Here is a 19,792-nt window from a genome sequence, read left to right as displayed (position 1 = left end):
CACCACCACAGGGCTCTTGGGCGCTTCTCCACAGGTTTGTATCATTGGCCTAGTCTTCTGAGCTCTCCCATGGACCTCCTTCTGGTCAGAGGCCTTTCTGGCCAGCTCGTCTTCTCTTCTGAAAATATGTCAGCTCTTTACTATAAAACACACCAGAACAGCACAGAGGATGCCCCAGGGGAACTCCAGGAGACCTGGACCCCGTCTCAGAGTTTCAGACACCACCTGCAGGACAGCCCACAGCTGCTCCAGGAACCTTTATTGGCCTGGTGAACACCACTTGCTCCTACCTGGAGTCTCACTGAGACACCTCATGAAACTCCCATCCCACCAAAGGCTCTTTGAGTGACTGCATCTGAAAAGCAGCCTGCAAGTACCAGGGAATCTTGGGGTGTCTTGGCCCTTTTGCTCTCCTTCCCCAGGCTGGGTACTGGTGGAAGCCAGCCTCAGCAAGCAGCTAAGCCCCTCCCGTACACAGCCAGTCTCAGAGAAGCAGCCACCAAAGGTGGCTTGTGATTCCTTGGTAGCTCCAACGTTGACCTGCACTGGAATCCCGCCCAAGAGTCCCCAGAACCAACACACCCAGTGCGGGGCTTTAGACCACCTCAGAGCATGGCCTAATGAGCTCCACAAGCAGCATGTCCAAAGGGAGATCTAAACAGGCACCATACCCTGCAGGGGCAAGTTCCGCTTCCTGGGGGTCTGCCCCTGCACAGCAGCTTGGACACAACAAAGCAAGCCTCAAGTGAACAGAAGGAAGGAAATCATAGAGATCAGAGCAGAAATGAATGAAATAGAGTCTAACAAAATGATACCAAAGATCAATGAAACCGAGAGCTGGTTCTATGAAAAGATAAACCAAACTGACACACTTTAACAAGACTCCATCATGAGAAAAGAAAGGACTCAAATAAATAAAATCAGATATGGAAGAGGAGAAGTAACAACTGATACCAAAGAAATACAAAAGATTGTAAGAAAATATTACCAACAATTACATGCCAACAAATTAGACAACCTGCAAGCAATTGATAAATTCCTAGAAACATACAATCTTCCAAAACTGAATCAGGAGGAATCAGAGAATGTGAATAGACAGATTACACCTAGTGAAATTGAAGCAGTAATCAAAAAAATCCCAAGAAAGAAAAGTCCTGGACTGGATGGCTTCAAGATGAATTTTACCAAACATTCAAGAAGAACTCACAACTATCCTTTTCAAACCATTCCAAAAAATTCAAGAGGAGGGAAGTCTCTCAAGCCAACATTATTCTAATTCCAAAACCATATAAAGAAACACTACAAAGAAAGAAAATTATATGGCAATATCCCTGATGAACATAGATACTAAAATCCTTAACAAAATATTAGCAAACTAAATCCAGCAATACATTAAAAAGATCATATACCAAGATCAAGTGGGATTTATTCCGGGGTGCAAGGTTGGTACAATATCCAATCAATAAACATGATACACCGCATAAACAAAATGAAAGATAAAAATTATATGGTCATATCAATAGATGCAGAAAAAGCATTTGATAAAATCCAGCAGCTATTTATGATAAAAACTCTCAGCAAAGTGGGAATAGAGGGAACATACCTCAATGTAATACAGGCCATATATGACAGACCCACAGCCAACATCATGCACAATAGACAAACACTAAAAGCATTTCCCTTAAGACTGAGAACAAGACAAAGATGTTCACTTTCACCTCTCTTATTTGACATAGTACTGGAAGTCCTAGCCATAGCAATCAGACAAGAAGAACAAATAAAAGGCATCCAAATTGGAAAGAATAAAACTGTCCTTATTTGCAGATGACATAATATTGTATATAGAGAACCATAAAGATTCCACCAAAAAAACTGATAAAGTCAAACTATACTACAAGGCTATACTAATCAAACAGCATAGTGCTAGCATAACAACAGACATATCAGTCAATGAAACAGAACAGAGAGCCCAGAAATAAACCCACACCTGCACAGTCAATTAATATTTAACAAAGGAGGCAAGAACACACAATGGGGTAAAGACAGTCTATGCAATAAATGTTATTGGGAAAAATGGACCAAAAAAAAAAAAAAAAAGAAAGAAACTACACCACCTTCTTACATCATATACAAGAATAAACTCAAAATGGAGTAAAGACTTAAATGTAAGACTTGAAACCATAAAACTAGAAGAAAATGAAGGCAGTAAAATCTCAGACACTTCTTTTAGCAATATTTTTTCTAATATATCTGCTTGAGCAAAGGAAAATAAACAAATGGAACTATATCAAACTAGAAAGTTTTTACACAGCAAAGGAAACATACACAAAAATGAATAGACAACCCACTGAATAGGAGAAAATATTCACCAATGGTAGATCTGATAAAGTGTTAATATCCACAATTTATAAAGAACCCATACTTCTCAACACCAAAAAAATAAACAATCCAATTAAAAAATGGGCAAAGAACCTAAAGAGAGGACACACAGATAGCCAACAGACATACAAAAAGATACTCGATATCACTAATCATCAGAGAAATGCAAATTAAAACCACCTCACATCTGTCAGAATAGCTATCATCAATAAATAAACAAATAAGTGTTGGCACGGATGTGGAGAAAAGGAAATTTTCATGTACCGTTGGTGGGAATGCAGATTGGTGCAGTCACTGGGAAAAAACAGTATGGCGTTTCCTCAAAAAATTAAAAATGGATCTGCCTTTTGACATAGCAATTCCACTTCTGGGTATATCTGAAGAAACGCCAATGTTCACTGCATTGTTATTTACTATAGCCCTGCTAGGGAAGCAACCCGAGTGCCCATCAACAGACAAGCCGATAAAAAGTGGTGGCACATGTATACAATGGAATACTACTTGGCCCTAAAAAAGGTTGAAATCATGCTATTTGCAACAGCGTGGATTGACCTGAAGGGCATTATACTACGTGAAATAACTCAGTCAGAGAAAGACAAATACCATATGACTTCATTTATATGAGGAATCTAATGAACAATATAATCGAGCAAATAAAATAGAAACAGACTCATAGATACACAGAACGGAATGAAGGTGGCCAGATGGGAGGGGGGCCAGAGGGCTGGGTGACAAAGGTCAAGGGACTGAGAAATACAGATTGGCGGTTACAAAACAGGCACAGGGATACAGCATAGGAAATACAGTCAACGATGTTGTAATAACGACGTAGGGTGCCAGGTGGGTCCCCAAGAGGGGACCACTTGGTGAAGTATATGATTGTCTAACCACTATGCTGTACACCTGAAACTCATACAAAATAATATTGAATGTAAACTGTAATTGAGAAAAATAAAACAAAAACGTTTAAATACAAATATCCAAGATCAAATACATATTCACCTCCCACCCCCCAGTTGTTTTTTGGTTTTTGTTTTAGTTTTTGTCTTTGTTTTTTTTTTGAGTCCAGCAAAATAGTCCGTTCAACAGCATAAAAACAAATGTCTATTTTTAACGGAGCTCTTGGCCATGAAATGATTTCTGAAGCTATGAAAGCAGCGTCTTGGGTACGCAGGGCTTGCCTGGTTGTTGACGACAGGAAATGGAAACGTCTTTCAATCCGCAGGCTCCCCCAGCGGCTCAGCCGTCCACTTGTTAACGGAATTTTGCAGCAGGCAAATGCAGTCTGCGACTTTACACCGAGAGCACATGTTTCAGGAAAAGTGCCGTCCAGCTTCGCCTCTCGAGCCCACAAGAGCTAAGAGCACGCTTCCCCCATTTGCCCAGGGGAGCCACTGTTGATGAAGACACAGTTCATTCACAACTCTCTCTCTCATTGGTAAGCTGAGAATGGCCTTTCGATGGAGAGCCAGTGAGAGCAAACCAGCAGCCCGTGCCACCAACAGCTACTAGTTAAACCATCTGGCCCGTTGGATGCATACATGGCTGAGACAGAGTGTATCGTGTTGGGCTCCCTTGGAAATCAGGAAAGACGTCTACAAATGGTAAAACTGATGTGCAGATTCTATTAGGATTTTGCAGCCTCAGCACTTTTGCTATTTGGGGTCTAATGATTCTTTCTTGTGGGGGCTGTTTTGTGTGTCGTCGGGTCCGCAGCATCCCTGGCTTCTCCTCGCTGGCAGCGGAGCAACCCCGCCCCTCCGAGCTGTGACAACCAAAAATGACTTCTGACATTGGCACACGTCCCCTAGGGGACAAAATCACTCCTACTTGAGAATCATTAGATGAAATTAATAAAGCATGTCCTCTGTTTCCTACACAACAGCTTAGAAACTGCATTTGCCTAAAGCTTAAGTGACTACGTTCCTAAATTCTCTATCACTTGATTTTTAAAAAAAAAATAAAGCTATCCAACTCAATCAAGGACTGTGTACTAAATTAAATACAAATCTTGTAAAACCTCTTCTCTCTTTTTTCTATGTATATCAATCACCTTTTGAAATCCTGACATGTCTGGAATACAGAACAGAGTAGTGCATGGGTTTGGGGTGGTTTTTTTTTTATTTTTGCCAACATCAAAATAATTTTTTTTAATGGAGAAAAAGCAATTTACCGTTGATGTACCATGAGCTCCGCACAAAATAGGAGCATTAGCCTAAAAAGCCCTCATTTTGACACCAGAATTCATGTTTCCACACAAATTAAAACGACCCCCAAAGGCATAAAGTACATAAGCTTTATTGGGCAACAGCAACGGGCCGCGCTGGCAGACAATGAAAGCAGAATCGCTCAGAAACACACAGGATCATGTGTGTGTCATCAATGGATCGAGAATTTAAATCATCTGGGAGTTCCTGTGAAATTAAAGCGCCCTGCGCCCAAGCTCTCCCTAATCAAAACACGCTGTCCTGCTGAACGCCAGCCACGGGGATTACACACAAAGGGACCTTCTCATGAGGAGCTCGTGGAATCCTGGAGGAGGTTGCTGTGAGCCCCATCCCAAGAAAATCATAAATTAGCCATGATTTTTTTTCTTTTTTTTTTTGTGAACACCACACCCCCCACCTGCCCCCACAAACACAATATTCAGTGACATTGTCCAGTGACATTACTGGACTGGACCTCCAACCACGCCGGGGTGGACGAGGCAGCTTCACGGGTAACGCTGCTTTGGCATCAGAAGATGCTACGGAAATCAAGGTCTTAGAAACTCTGCTCACATAAGCTGTGCATTTCAGTGCCATCCAGAAACATAATGTATATTTTCTCCAAGATGAAATGGACATAATTAATGGAAATATTTTCTAAGAAGCATATACAAATGACAAAAAGCTTTACATTAAAAGAAGGGGGGAGCTCTGATGGGTATGGCTCAGTTGGTTGGCGTGTCGTCCTGTGCACCGAAAGGCTGGGGTTCGAGCCCTAGTCGGGGCATGAGCAAGAGGCACCTAGTTGATGTTTCTCTCTTCCACCAATGTTTCTCTCCCTCTCTCCCTCTCCCGTCCCCACTCTCTAAAATCAATCATGTCCTTGGGTGAGGATAAAAAAATAAAAGAAGCAGGGAGAAATAAAATCTGTTGTAGTTACAAAGCTCATATTGGTTGTTTTTTTTTTAAATGAATACAAAGCTGGGCATGATGGGATTTTAACCCAAACCAAACACGTCTTCTACAGCCTTGAAATGACATCATATATACACACTTCAAACACACAAAAAAGATTAAGAATAGCTGATAGGTGCTTGCCTTAAGCCGGATGGAGGAGAAGCACGGATAGGTCCCATTTGCAACTCTGGCAGAGGTTTAAAACGCGGCCCCACAGAGGCGTGAGGGTGTTGCCATCCCCTCCCCAGTAAAAACAAAACGAAGTAGGAAAGCAAAAGTCCAGAGGAAGAAAAACCGGCGTCATCACGTCAACTTCCAATGAGCACAAAACTCAAAATGCATCCCGAAGTTGTCAAAATAACCTAAATTTTCAGCAGAGAAACTGGGGAAAGGGTACGCAGATGTTGGTATTTAAAACTACTGCTACAAAAAAAAGGTTGCACTTCGGCGAAGCTAGTCTAGGATCTGGATATAATAATGGTAGCGGGCAAAGTCCCAGCTCCGGACTTCCCAGCACCAGGTCGCTGTAAACAGGCTTGTCTGCTTCAGCGTCAAGATGTTCCTGGGACGCCCTTCACTGCTCTGCAGCCACGTCCTTTGTCCCAAGCAACGCGAGTCTGTGCACCGAGCCTCAGCCAGCAGTACCGGCCACACACATGTGCGCAGGCTCGCTCTCGAAGTGAGAATCAAACCTGTCGGACACAAGACATCAGTCGAGAAGGACAAGCTTGTCTGGCCATTTCCTTAGAGAAAGGGAGGAAGGAGGCAAAGGGGGGGGGGGGAGAGAAACCAAACAGGACCCATTCTTCCTCCGCGCATGCACCGATCGCCAAAAGATACAACAAAAATAATCATAAATAACAAAAGTGCTTGCTCTGACACAAATACCTAGTGTGGTCGGTGGGCAGAGGGAGTTGTAATTTTTACTTTAAGAAGTGTTTAAGCAGCGGACTGTGGCCACGGGCCTCTGGCCTCGGATTAAATTGGCCGCTGGGGACTGAGGTCCCGTTGAGTTCCAAGGCAAAGGGAAGACCTTTCCAGATTGAGAACCAAGAAAACAGTCACTAGAAGCCTTTCAGTTAAGGTTTATGAACTTGGGGGTTTCCCTCAAAATAGCTCAGGTGTTGTGTTTTCTCTCGGTCTCCCCCAACTCGGAGAGCCCCTGGGAGTGCCCGAGCGTGCGCTCTCTGCTGGGACTGACAGTCTGGCGCAGTTTGAGAGGCATGCACGTGTGTCCCTAATGCCCGAGGGCTCCAGCACGGGGCGTGAGCCGGCTGCCCGCTGACGGGGTGGTTGACAACGCGGTGGCCTCCTCTGGGGTGTCAGTCCCTCTCGTCCTTGGCTACCTCCACCAGAGGGCAGCTCAGAAGGGAGAGCAGGGACGTTTTGGGGGGCACTGACGAGCAACCTTCGCCTCCCAGAGATGGCTTCTGGACCCCCTCTCAGAAGCTTTCTCCCTTCGAGATGTCATGCAATAAGTATCTTCTAAGTCAGCTCATGCACCGTGGTCAAAATTGGGAATGATGGGAAAGACCCAAGAGACCATCTTCACGCCCTGTGTCTGTTGGAAACACCTGAAATCTCCTAACAGGGAACTCATGAGACCTCCCCGCAGGGCCATGGCGTGCCTGTGAACAAGGCCAGGTCCGAGGTTTGCAAGCTCAGAGTGGAATTCCTTAAGACTTCCGGTTTGACAGCCTGACCCCCGACGACAGGCTGAGCTGCAGCCACTCTTAGCACAACGTTCTCCACCTCTGCCTTCAAAACTGCATAAAATAACGCCGAGAAGAAGCCAGACCTGCTCGCCCTTTCTGAAACTCCTGGACAAAGACCCTATTCCAAAATCACCATCCCTTGGCGGCAGTACAGGGTGGGGGCCGAAGGAGGTTTACAGTTGTGAGTACATGAAACACAGTTTCTTCTTGTATCATTATCTATTAATGATGTATTATTTTCCATACCAACAACTGGGGACCTACTCTGGCCTCAAGCTGTATGCATTCTCTGCAGCTCTTTGCGGGGGGGCAGAAACGAAGCTGGGGCAGACAGGGGACGATACTGCAGAATTGTAGCATCTCAAAACAAAACAGAAGTGCTGCCAATAGCCAATTTACCAGAGCCTGCAACTTACTGTCACTTTACAAAGATTTAAAAGGGCAACAGACACACACGAGCACGCCAAGGGTGCCACAAAGGCGGGGAGCGGTTGGCTGCTTGTGCCCCACGGCGGGACCCTGCGTGAAGCTGCCACCGTGCGTGGCCCCGTGGCAAGAAGCCCCTGCCTCTGTCCTTTCGTCCGCAATCCCTCCTCCTAACAGGAAACAGATCTCTGTGGAAGCGAGGGGCCCCCGTCCCCGACCTTTCCGCTTTGGACCCAGGGGCTGAGCTGCATGAGTGACGTTGTCTAAAGAACGAGCTGCCTCTCTTATCACCCTGTCGACACATTTAGGGGCTGTCCGGTGGCACATTTCCTGCGAAAACAACTCTGAAAATGTTTGAGGGTGTCCTCAGGTAGCCACGGGCTTGATAATTGCTAGCAGGTCCGAACACAGCAGAAGAACACCTTTGAAATTCTTTGACGAGGTGGCCGCTGACGTTAGCTCCAGCGCTGTGGATGCGCAATCAGACGCAGGATGACGTTGGATTTATGGCGCGCTCTCTCCCTGGCCTCTCCTTGGCTTTTTCTGATCCTAGGAAGCCCGTGCAGCTCCAATATGTGGGGCTGCCTTACAGAGGGTGTGTGGCATTTCCAAGTCAAGATTAGTGTTCGGACAACTTTTTACCAGGTGCCACTGCCTTGTCCCCCAAACCTCCACCGAGAGCTTTCCATTTCTCTAAAACCAGTTTTTAGGAGCAAGAAAGACGTCAAGAGGACACACACAGTAGGACTGTTGGAAAAGAAAGCAAACCCCAAAATCCCCTATAATCTTCAGCTAAACAGAAACTTTTATCACATGACAACAAAATTCAAGTCATAAGGGAGCTTGCACAGTGACCCACAGAGAGACCTCCTGGCTGAGCCACCCAGGAGGACGAATTCACATTCGCTCCAACGGGCGTCACGGGGGAGCCGGACAGGCCTGCGTGGGCGCCGTCGGGCCTGCCTCCTGTTCAGTCAGCGCAGGACTCCGGGCGGGGCCTCTACACGTCCAAACAGCACGTGTGGGCCGTTCCTGCCAAGTCCTCGGGCGGCGGTTAAGATGAACGGAACCTGAACTCTCCCCGTCAGGGGAGCGGAGACCAGAGCCCCCTCCACGGAACGCACAGCCTACGACGTGAGCTTCGAGTAGCTGGGGGGGGAGAACCGTCGTCGCAGATACTTGAGGATGTAGAGGGGGAGACAGCTGACCAGAGTGATGACGGAGACTTTCCACAAGAAGGACAGCGAGGCGATGAAGTACACATCTGCAAGCAAACAGGAAGACAATGGTGAGCGGGGAGGGGGGACGTGCCAGGAGGTGCGTGCGGCCCAGAAGCAGCCGCCGCGGCTATCACCCGTCACCGGCACGCGGCCTCCCGGCCTCGGCTCCTGTCCTCCACTCAGCCTTTTAAGGGGATGGACGTGCCACCACGCTAATGGCCCCTCAGGGCTGTCAGGCTAACTGTCCTCACTCTCCCCTCTCTCTGCCCTGCCTTCTGGATTCCTGCTCTTCGGTGAACTGCTCTTTTCAACAACTAGGAAAAGAAAACTACAGAGGAACGACAATTCTCACAGGTGGTTTTGATTTGGAATCTGACAGTCGGAGATTTTCTTTTCAAACACGGCCGCCGGGAAGCAGAAAGTGACCCTCAACGCTTTTCTGTTTCCCGACAACTTCCCCCTTCGCCGGAGTGAGGGTCAGAGCAAGCCACCAGACCGATCTGAGGGTGGCACGGGGCAGGCAGAGCATCTGCCTCCTCACCCACCCGCCCGCCCGCCCCCTGGCACAGGCAGGCCCCCTTCTATGCCTGAGGATGCAAACCGGGCAGTTACAAGGTTTTGAGAAGAGAGGAGGGACCACTTGTGGCTTTCAACAGTACGTGGAGTGGAGACCCCAGTGAACATCCTCCCCGCTGCCCCTGACTGAGTGCAGGGTGGGGAAAACGCCACTGGCGTTGATTAAGCACCTACTAAGTGCCAGGCCGAAGGCCCTCCCTGTGCCGCTTGCATCTAAGGCGACTGACTGTAGTTCCCTGATGGCAGAGCTCCTGTCTTCTAAGCCCGTGGGACTGCCCAGCCTCAAGCCACCGAGCACATAGTAGGTGCTCACAAAACCCATTCGGGGAAACTTTTGGGGACAACTGTCAAACTGTTCTAAGACTTCACTTTCCACACGAATGTTCCTTTATCTTTACCAAAACCTTTTTAAGGAGTTTGCTCATACACAAGAGTCATGATCAAAGATGCTTTTGTGGTAAGGCAGTTTCTCAACTGGATAAGGGGAAGTCCTGCCAGACTGTCATCCATTTCTGAGCCAGGCCTGGACACTTGCCATCGCCACTGCTCCACAGAGCCCGGCACAGTGGCCCGCTCCCTGGAGAGCCCCTCCAGGTCCTTGTTCACGTGAACAGCATCCTCTTCTAAGCTAGCGAGCACGGCGCGGTTCTGAAGGGAAACACTCTGTGCTGAGCTCATGCCCACAGCCTCGGTTCCGGGTGGCTGCCTCACAGGGGCCACTTGCCTCAAGGGTCACTGGTAAGGAAACGGGGGCGGCAAAGTCCTGCTGGATGAAGAGCCCAGGACCCGAGAGCTGGGGAGGCTGCCGTCCTTCCCAGGCCGGTGAGACCTCTGCTCCTGAAGGGCAGGCTTTCCCCGCCCGGGGGTCTTACCAATGAATTCGTGTAGGAACACCAGGGAGGCGATGTAGCAGGCCAGGCTGAGCAACTCGGCCACCGTCATGAGCCAGTGCCAGGTCTGAATGGTCAGGGCCACCATCAGCAGCTCGGTGAGGATCAGCGACGTGAAGGAGATCGCCACGATGTGGACGAACTCTGACTCGAAGAGCAGCAGCGCGCCGTACATGATGGTGCTCCCTGGGGACGTGGAGAGAGGTCTGGTGGGGGAGAGGCCGCCGCACCCCTCGCGGCCCCTCCGCCGGGCGCTGCGCCTCCACGCGTCCCCACCAAGGCCCGCTCTGCTCACTCACACTAGGCCCCTTTGTGAGTTCTTGTTTTTCCGTTTAGACATGAAAGGTACCATCTGTTAAATGAGTGGTGCTTTATGAAAGTTTTGAAGAGGTGTCACATTCTAGTTTTCCGATTTCCCCTTTTGACCTTATATAATAAAGAGTCTCGTGCTGGCTGGTGTGGCTCAGTGGACTGAGTGCCAGCCTGCGAACCAAAGGGTCGCCGGTTCGATTTCCAGTCAGAGCACATTCCTGGGTTGTGGGCCAGCTGTCCAGTAGGGGGTGCATGAGAGGCAACCACGCATTGATGTTTCTCTCCCTCTCTTTCCCCTCCCTTCCCCACTGTCTATAATTAAAAAAAAATCTTTTAAAAAAATGTATGAGTCTATAATTGCAGCGGGGGAGGGACGGAGGGAGAGGGAAGAGGAGAGGTTAACTATCTGAAGTCGCTGGAACAAGAAACAGAAATTTAAATATATTATTTAAATTGATAGGAGTAGGTAGTCACAAAAAGACGAACATGTGTGATCCCTCTTACACAGGGCATTTAACGTCGTCATAGTCGGAGACAGAAAGGCGGTCACCGCGATTACCAGGGGCTGCCAGGAGGCGGGGAAAAAACAGCCGGTGGTCGAATGGATGCAGTTTCAGTTTTGCCAGATGACGAAGTTCTGGTGACCTGTCTCTCAACACTGTCACTATACTGAACACTCCGGAACTGGACACTTCAAGAGTTCAGATGGTAAATTTTATACGAAATGATAGAGGCCACCAAGAGGGACACGCAAAAAATTATGCACAGCAGGGACAGAAGGGATAGTGCCTCACCCTGAGCAAAAACACTTCAGCACAAGGGCAATACTCAGAGGCAGGGCCCGGGAGGAAACCCCCAAACTCCCCGAGGGGCTGCCCGTGAGAGCCGCTGGAGATGGGGGGAGGGGATGGCGCACCGTCGTCTATTATCATGAACCTTTAGGCAGGGCTTTCTTTAACTAGATGCGGATATGATGCCTTGATATACTCCTTAAAAATACCCCCTTTCACTTTTATTACAGATTTTGTTTTTATTTATTTTTAGAGAGAGGGGAAAGGAGAGAGGGAGATAGACATTGAGCGGTTGCCTCTCATACATGCCCCATCCGGGGACCGAACTCATAACCCAGGCATGTGCCCCGACCAGGAATCTAATTGGCAACCTTTCGCTTTGGGGGACAATGCCCAGCCCAACAGAGCCACGCTGGGGAGGGCTCACCCTTTCATGTTTTAGTGACAACGTAACCTCCTGCCAGCAAACTCAGCGGTCTCTACACTCTCTGTGCATCCCATCAGTAGAAAACATTAAACATAAACCCAAATATACCACGTATATTTGTACATTATATATGCGCAGATGTGGAGAGACATTAGGACCACTGTATATAATGTACATTATGAAACATACATAAAAATTCCAAAAAAAAGTGAGGAAAAATAAAAACAAAACAAAGAGAGGCTTTGATATTTTCTTCTCAAACTTCCATAAGTTATCTTCAAAACCTCTCCAGTCTGAGGGACCCCTCTCTGGAGGCCACGGAAATAAATATGTTTTTCCAAAACAACAACGTGACCTCAGAAGAAGCCAACGCTTTTTATTACCGAGGCTCAAACACCTCGGCCGGTTTTGATTAAGATTAATTATATTTTTCCCTGACTTCATCGCATTAAGCTGACAACCCCGTCTCACATATGGGACTTCCGCTGTGTTGAAAGCTCGAGTTCTTAGGACGAACTGAGGGGGGTTTCCTGGGCGCACGCTGTCACGCTCCGTACTGCGATTTTAGGGTTCCAGCTGCTCCATGCCCTACAGACAACACACCAGTAAAGCTGGCCCTGGGGTCAAGATAAGAGGTGGCTCCACCCTTCCTTACCTTGATAGATGCTAATCAAAACCCATATTAAGAATGTCTTGTAGGACAATGGCCGTCCCTAAATGAGAGAAAGAGAGAACAGGTTACAGTATGTGGCACATCCAGGGCGCCTGCTGCCGCCTTCATGCCCTTCTTCCCGAACAAGACAAGGCCACCTGCCTGTCTGCATTGAAAGAAGTGTTTTTAAAGAGAATTGATATTAGACAGGAATAAATCTGTCCTTTAGTAAAAACCCCTTGAGAACAAATAAATGAAATCACACACAAACACACACTTTTTAGAAGGTGCAGAAACACGGCCAGGAGCAGACACAAGTTGCAGGTGCAAAATGGAACTGTCAGGGGCTTTTTAAAAAGCCATTAGTTGGCTTGTTTATATATTACTGTGCCGTTCAATATTCTTTACACTTGACCGTGTGACTTTTTTAAGAAAAAAGAAGTTCCCACACCTTCCTCCCCAAAGCCATCAGTTCAAGTGTGTTCAAATCAGAAATCTTACATAAGAAATATAGAAGGAGGAGGAAAGGAAGGAAGGAAGGAAGGAAAGAAGAAAGGAAGGGGAGGGAGGGGGTAGGAGGGGGGAGGGAAGGGGAGGAAGGGGCTCAGAGAACCTTGAGGAGATCTTTGTAGAGCTCAGGATACAACATGGCAACTTCCGACTTGACGTCTTTGTCCAAGACCAGGGAGAACACGGGAAACATGGTGTAGATGGTGGAGTACCTAGGAGAGAAGATCACCGCAGCTAAGACTCAGCCACTGGAATGTGAGTGTTTTGCTCATCCAGCCTCTGGTGACCAATTTCCATTCAACCATTGACAACTACATGCTGAGCGTCTAGTACGTGACCAGGCCAGTTCTGAGCACTGGAGAGTCAATGCCAAGAGCCAGTCAGTGAGTCAAACCACAACTCCCATAAATGGCACCGTGTGTAGGAGGTGTGTAAGTGCTAAGGAGGACAGTATAACTGCAAAGAAGGAATGAGACATGAGGTGACGGTGCAATTTTAGAGAGGTGGCCGAAGAACATGACATTTGTAAACACCCACAAGAGGTGCGGGGCAGCCAGACAGATGTCGGCGGGGAGAGCATTCCAGGGGGAGGGCACAGTGAGCACAAAGGCCAGAGGTGGGAGTGTCTGTCCTGTCTGAAGAACAGCGAGGCAGCCAGTGTGGCTGATGCTGAGTGGGCGGAGGGAGGAGATGAGAACCGAGGGGGTAGGGGACCCGGTCGTGGGAGGCCTTGTGGAACTCGAAGCCCCTGGCTATACTCAGCCATGTTCCTTTTTTTTTTTTTCATTCTTCCAGGACCTGAAAAAGCTATTTCCTTTTTTTTTTTTAAATCCTCATCCAAGGACATTTTTTCATTGCTTAATATTTTTAGAGGGAGAGAAAGAGAGAGGGAGAGAGAGAGAGAGAAAAATACCACTGTAAGAGAGAAACGTCCAGTGGCTGCCTCCTGTACACACCCCAACCAGGGAGCAAACCTGCAACCCTGGATAGGGGCCCTGACGGGGAATCAAACCCGTGCCCTTTTGCTCTACGGGATGATGCTCCAACCAACCGAGCCACACCGGCCAGGGCAGGACAGTCCATTTTCCCAATTACAATTCCAGCGCCTACTCAGAGGCTGAACTCGCAAAACGTAAGAAGGTAGACAGTGCACTTGGCAAGAGTGTCCCCTGGGGCCAGCCGGCCTCTCTGTGCCTCTGCAGGACCAGAAGTGCGCCCCGAGCCTCCCTGTCTAGGGCACACGGTAACCAGACTCCACCTACCTAGGGAACTCAAGGACTGAGCACCTTCTCTGAACCTGCCAAGAGGAAAGCCACGAATTCCAGGTCAGGCGTGGGGCTGGATTGGTGGCAGCCAATGTCCAAGTGACACCCTCCGGACGGGTCTGTGGCACGTAGGGGTCAAACTCTTCAGTGCGCCTCCTGAGAGTGCGCGAGCGAGCGAGGCTCTGGCCCGCCATGCCGACCCAACAGCAGGACGTCCCATGGGGTCAGCGGCGCAGGGAGGGCACTTTCCGGACCCACTTTTCTCTGTTCCTAAGGCCCCCGTGCAGTCGCCGAGTCTGCGAACCTTCGGCTGTGCTTTGCTCGCCGTGACCTCTGCCTCCCGTGGGCGAGCGGCTGTCCCGCGCCGGGTCCACACGGCCCAGCACCTGGACCCCGCGCCTGTCAGACTCGCCTTCCTCAACCCGGTCGTGGGCTGAGCAGTTCAAACACTTCGTAATTCTAATAAGTGTCATTGCTGGACCCAGCCTGACTGGCAATTTGGGGGCTGATTGATTAACCAATATTTCTCCTCTCTTTTGTGGCACTTCCGGGCGTTTCCTGAGAAAGTAATACCCTGCTGGATTTCCTTACCCGATGATGAGGAATCCTTGGTACAGAGGGACGGAGGCGAAGTAAAACACCGAGGAAAAGACAGCCTGTGCCGAGGAGAGAGGGGGACGTCAGCAGGCACCGTGACAAAAGCCCTTGTTTATGTTTCTTAAAACAAACACCCACCTCTTACAAAGCACTTATTTTATTCCTTAGCACACTGGCCCATTTGATTCTCACAACAACCTTATGAAGTAGGTACTGTCGTCACCATCCCCGTGTGACCAATGAGAAAAAGCACAGAGAGGTTAAGGGGCTTGCCCGAGATCCCACAGCTCGCAAGTGACAGAGCCAGGACTCATTCATACCCAGGGGTCCAGCTCCAGAGTCCACGCTCAGCCCCATTGCGAACATTTCATTAAGTTCCATGAGCTCAGCGAGTCTCCAGAGCCACTCATGAGACTGGGTCCTAATAGCGCCTGTACTGCACAGAAGGGCAAACGGGGCAGGGAAATGGCACTGTGGGACCCCAACCCCTCCTGTCTCCAGAGCCCACACTCCCAACAGCTCAGAACTCCCGCCTCTCTGCATGTGCAGCCGAGGAACAAGGTGGCCTATGGGTGGAAGCTGATAAGGAAAACTTGCCTCCCCGCTAAGGATATCCACCAGTTACCCTGCAGCCTGGGGTGGGAGAGAAAGCTTTAGTCCTTTTACCAGCGTCTTAATAGTTTTGAAATCGTTACAAAGTGCAATTAGACAAAAGCAATACAGATATTTACAAACCCTTCCCCAAACCCTGAAATGTCTGCCTCCTGATTTGGAAACTATTACGGAGCGGTGGGGAGACCGAATCAGGCCTGACGCTCTGTCACCCCCCCGGACACGCCCAGACCCATAGAAGCAAAGCCGCCCTGAGCTCATTTCTATTAGCACAAAACCAAAGGAAGGCCAGGAGTGCCTGCTGCCTGAAGGGTTTCCGAAAACGGAACATGGAGAGAAAGGCTGAACCAGCCCAGCGATTAGAAAGTGTCTAACCTGAGACGTCTCCCCGTATCACCTGCTACCTGTTCACTGGGCACAGAGCCCAGAACACAGGTGTTACCTAGGGCCATTGTCTCTGGCAGCCCTGTGCACCCTGGTCATGATTTCAAAATTGAAAGGTGAAAGCCACTTTTCAAATAACTTCTCGCCCAGGCCGGGCCGCTGCAGAGAAGGGATGGTTGTAAGAATGCTAAAAAATTGGGTGTTTAGTTTTGCAAATCACCACTGACAGCCCCTTTCTCCAAAAGCACCGGGCTGACCATAAAGACTCCATCTTGAAAAGAACAGTGTGTGGGGAGAAAAACCAACATGCTATGTCTATGTTTATCGAGGCGACCAACGTCAAGGTCCGACCTGACAGGTACTTGCTCTTGGCCGGCCACTTTCAGCACAGCGGACAGGGGGCAAGGGCGGTTCCCTAGTGCAAAGAACCATTTCCCCTCGTGCGGTGTTTTTCCTGAATCGATGTTCGTGGTAACACGTGAGCCTTCCGGAAGTCAGCGCGCCCAGGCCAGCTTGTGTGTGCCTGCCCAGGAACGAGCTGATTAATCTCCCAGTGATTAAAACCACAGTACTATCCAGCCCAATTGATGAGCGAACATAAATTAAAAGTGCAGATGTGGTCTGATGAACCACACCAGCTGTTTGGGTTTAGATCACGTTGATGAAAATCACTTTAAGGCCCCTACACTCCCAAATGCAGTAGATATTAAAAACATACAGCCCCCCCACAAGGCAGGCCTGCATGAGGCCAGGGAAGAACGAATTCTCATAAACCCAGAGCAGCACCGTCTGGCTCAGGAGCATGGCGGGTGCCTTATGCCTTTCGTGTTTGATTCAACACCTTTCCTACAAAGTGAAATGTCACCTTATTGTATACACTATCCTGTTTTGTTTTGTTAATAAGGGTAAAGATGCCTTCAGCACTTGCTCCCTTACAAAACTCTCTGGTTTTCAAAGGAAGCCTGTCTGAGAGGCAAGGCCGGTCTTGCCCCCATGGACAGGTGAAAAGACTGAGACCTGGAAGAGCGAGGGGACTTGAGCGAGGTATCAAAGATACAGTGAGTTCTCACCTAACTTCGTCAACAGGTTCTGTGCCTTTAATTGAAATGATGGAAATGATGCATAATGAAACGAAGTTTTACCATAGGCTAACTGAGTTAAAAAAGAGTGAAGTTCTTATGGCCTGTCACCAACATAATAACGTTGAACAAATGGACATTATTCGAGGACCCGCTATACTTAGTGATTTGATCAGAAAAAGATGTGAGTTCCAAGATATAGCATCCCTATGTTCTTGCCACTTTACTGGCAGTATTTTCGCCTAAATGCCCACGGAGGAAAATCCGTCGATAGTTTCTCAACACCCAAAATGCTTTCTTTCCTTTGCTTTCGCCTTCTTCCTGGTACACAGCTAACTGCTATGGCTGCTCTGTATGGAGGGCACCGAGGAGGAGACCTTGGTTAAGGGCCAGGCCTGGAGTCCCCGTCTGAGCAGACCATACCCGTGCGCCTCGACTCCCTGTCTGTGAAATGGACACAGGCTATCATGAGGACCAAGTGAGACGTTTCAGTGTGAACACTTTGCCTGACAGCGTACAGGAAGCTCTTGAAAAAAGCAAATTATTCTCTTTTCTCGGTGGTTATTTGCTGTTGACCCTGACTTCTGCATGTGAAAAACTCAGTAACCACTCAGCATTTAACTCTGCTTTTTCCCCTCTGGCAAATCAATTTTAACCCACTTCCGATTCTAATAACTGCGGTTATTTACACAGCACCCTGAGAATGGCCTTCACCCCCTAAGAGGAAGGGTCTGGGGCAATCCGAGGTCCACCAGCTGCCCCGACAGGGCAACAGCTCCAAGACAGAGCCTCGTTCTCAGGCTTTTGCCTGCCGCCCACCCACCTGCATGGTGCTGATACACAGGCTCCTGTGGATGACGAACTGGCTGAGCGCAGCCGACCGCTTATAGCTGTTCCGGCCGTGCACCATGAGCAGACGGCCAAGGTGCTTGAACTGTGTGATGGAGAAGTCCGCAGCCAGGGACGCCTGTTTTCCTTCCTAAAATCCGAGGAAATGGGGCGCCGTCAGAAGCGCAAGAGGTCAAGGTAAACACGTTTGTTTTCATTGAAAAAGCAAGACATTGTAAGGAGACCTTTGAAGACCTTCAAATGAGAGATTCTTTGGTTTCAAGCTACACACAGTTGGTGGTCCAAGTCTCAATTTGATTTAAAAAGAGGAATTTATTTACAGAAAAAACATTCTGAATCACAGATAGTTATAATTTTGGAGGTCAAATGGATCTAGTATGAAGCTTTGGGGGTAACGCCTACCCCATAATGTGTATCAGAAGCAAAGACTCATTCAAAGACAGGCATTTTATTACGCTCAGTTCCCTTAGGAGTTAAACATGGAGGGGAATCAGGTGCTACTAACAACATTAAATGGACTATTTAAATAGAATGTTTCTGAACACATAGCTTTGCACATTCAGAGAAGTGGAAATAATTTACAGGGCAACCATAAATGGAATTTTTGAAATTTTATAGTTTTAAAAGGTACAAGACAGATGTCACTCATGGGACAGACAGACATCAGAGCTGCCTCATTTGATGCAACAGGAAGACACAAATTTCCCTTAAGAGCTACCCACTCCCAAAACACAGGCCGTGAATCAAATCAACCTGATCCACAGAAATCGTGGGACACTCTACAGCTGCCCCAAATGCTTCAAAAATGTCAATGTCATGAAAAACATGCCCCCCCCAAAAAAGGACAGAGAAAGCACCCTACACTATAAAAGGCTGAAGAGACATGAACACATGCTAATTACTGCAATGTGTGATCCTTCATTGGTTCCTGGAGATATTTTGTATTAAACGTTTTGAGGACAACAGGAGAACCTGAGCTATGAAAACTATATGATAGTCTATGAACATGGCATTTGTGGGGGAGATAATGTTATTTTGCAGACATAGAATGCTCTTTTCCTTAAGAGGTCCGCGCTAAAGTTTTAGGGGTAACACGCTCCTCCTGCAGCTGACTTCCAACTGATTTGGAGCATGCGGGGAGGGGACAGAGATCACAGCGAATGTTAACAATCGGTAAACTGAAGCAAAGAGGAGACAGGTGCTCATTGTTCCATTTCAGCTTTTCTGAAGGCCTGACATTTTCCAAATAAAAAGTTTGAGGGACGGTGAGAACTGATGGATCTACGTGTTCCAATGTAGAAAGAAATCCAAGGCATAACAGATTTCAGCAAGTTGCATTAAAAATCCATAATGTTTCTAATTTAAAATGGTATGGAACTATTATCTATACATGTGTAAGGTGTCTGTGTATATATGTATATGCGTATATATACGTGTGTATATAATGTATACAGAGGTGGACACCTCCTCTGTAGGTTTAAGGAGGAGCAAGCCTACTTTTGTAGGTTTACAGTTGTTTGTACGGAAAATACTACAATAATCAATCAGCAATAATACAAGAATAAACTCTGTTTCATGTACCCACAACTGTAAACCTACTTTTGCCCACCCCAGAACATACATACTCACAATCCATAATATACACATAGACAAAAATTCTGAAGAATAACCAATGTCACTCATTAGATGCAGCTATCTCAAAAAAAGATGTTTTATCCACTTCTACATTGTTTTAGTTTTTTTTTACAGTGACCACTTCTTCCTTTTATATGCCAAAAAACACAGCAGCATCAGAGTACAATTTTAAGAGAAAATGTTTTAGTTCTACACAGACACGTGTGAAGATTTCTATCTACTGATCCAGCTCACGTGCGCTTCCTAAATCCTGCACGAAATGGGTCTACGTGGCCGTCAGACACATCTCCTTCAACGGTCACTTAACTC

The 19,792-nt window shown here is 47.8% G+C and overlaps 1 protein-coding gene across 2 annotated transcripts in view; it reads right to left on the bottom strand.

Annotated features, from left to right (window-relative positions):
- Positions 1-6,167: 6,167 nt before the first annotated feature.
- Positions 6,168-19,792, bottom strand: part of ATP9A (ATPase phospholipid transporting 9A (putative)) — a 108,314-nt gene continuing 94,689 nt past the window's right edge. For both annotated transcript variants that reach the window (XM_054573592.1, XM_054573593.1), the window contains exons 23-28: positions 17,823-17,978; positions 14,919-14,983; positions 13,166-13,274; positions 12,556-12,613; positions 10,353-10,556; positions 6,168-8,948 (exon numbers count right to left, since the gene is read on the bottom strand). In XM_054573592.1, coding sequence (XP_054429567.1) covers positions 8,812-8,948; positions 10,353-10,556; positions 12,556-12,613; positions 13,166-13,274; positions 14,919-14,983; positions 17,823-17,978 — 729 coding nt within the window. In that variant the 3' untranslated portion in view covers positions 6,168-8,811. The remainder of the gene's footprint in view (positions 8,949-10,352; positions 10,557-12,555; positions 12,614-13,165; positions 13,275-14,918; positions 14,984-17,822; positions 17,979-19,792) is intronic.

This window comes from Pteronotus mesoamericanus, unplaced genomic scaffold (genome assembly GCF_021234165.1).
Source record: "Pteronotus mesoamericanus isolate MK-2021 breed Mesoamerican mustached bat unplaced genomic scaffold, CSHL_Meso_final contig_25, whole genome shotgun sequence".
NCBI classification, from domain to species: Eukaryota; Metazoa; Chordata; class Mammalia; order Chiroptera; family Mormoopidae; genus Pteronotus; species Pteronotus mesoamericanus.
This window is presented reverse-complemented; position numbering and strand designations above follow the sequence as displayed.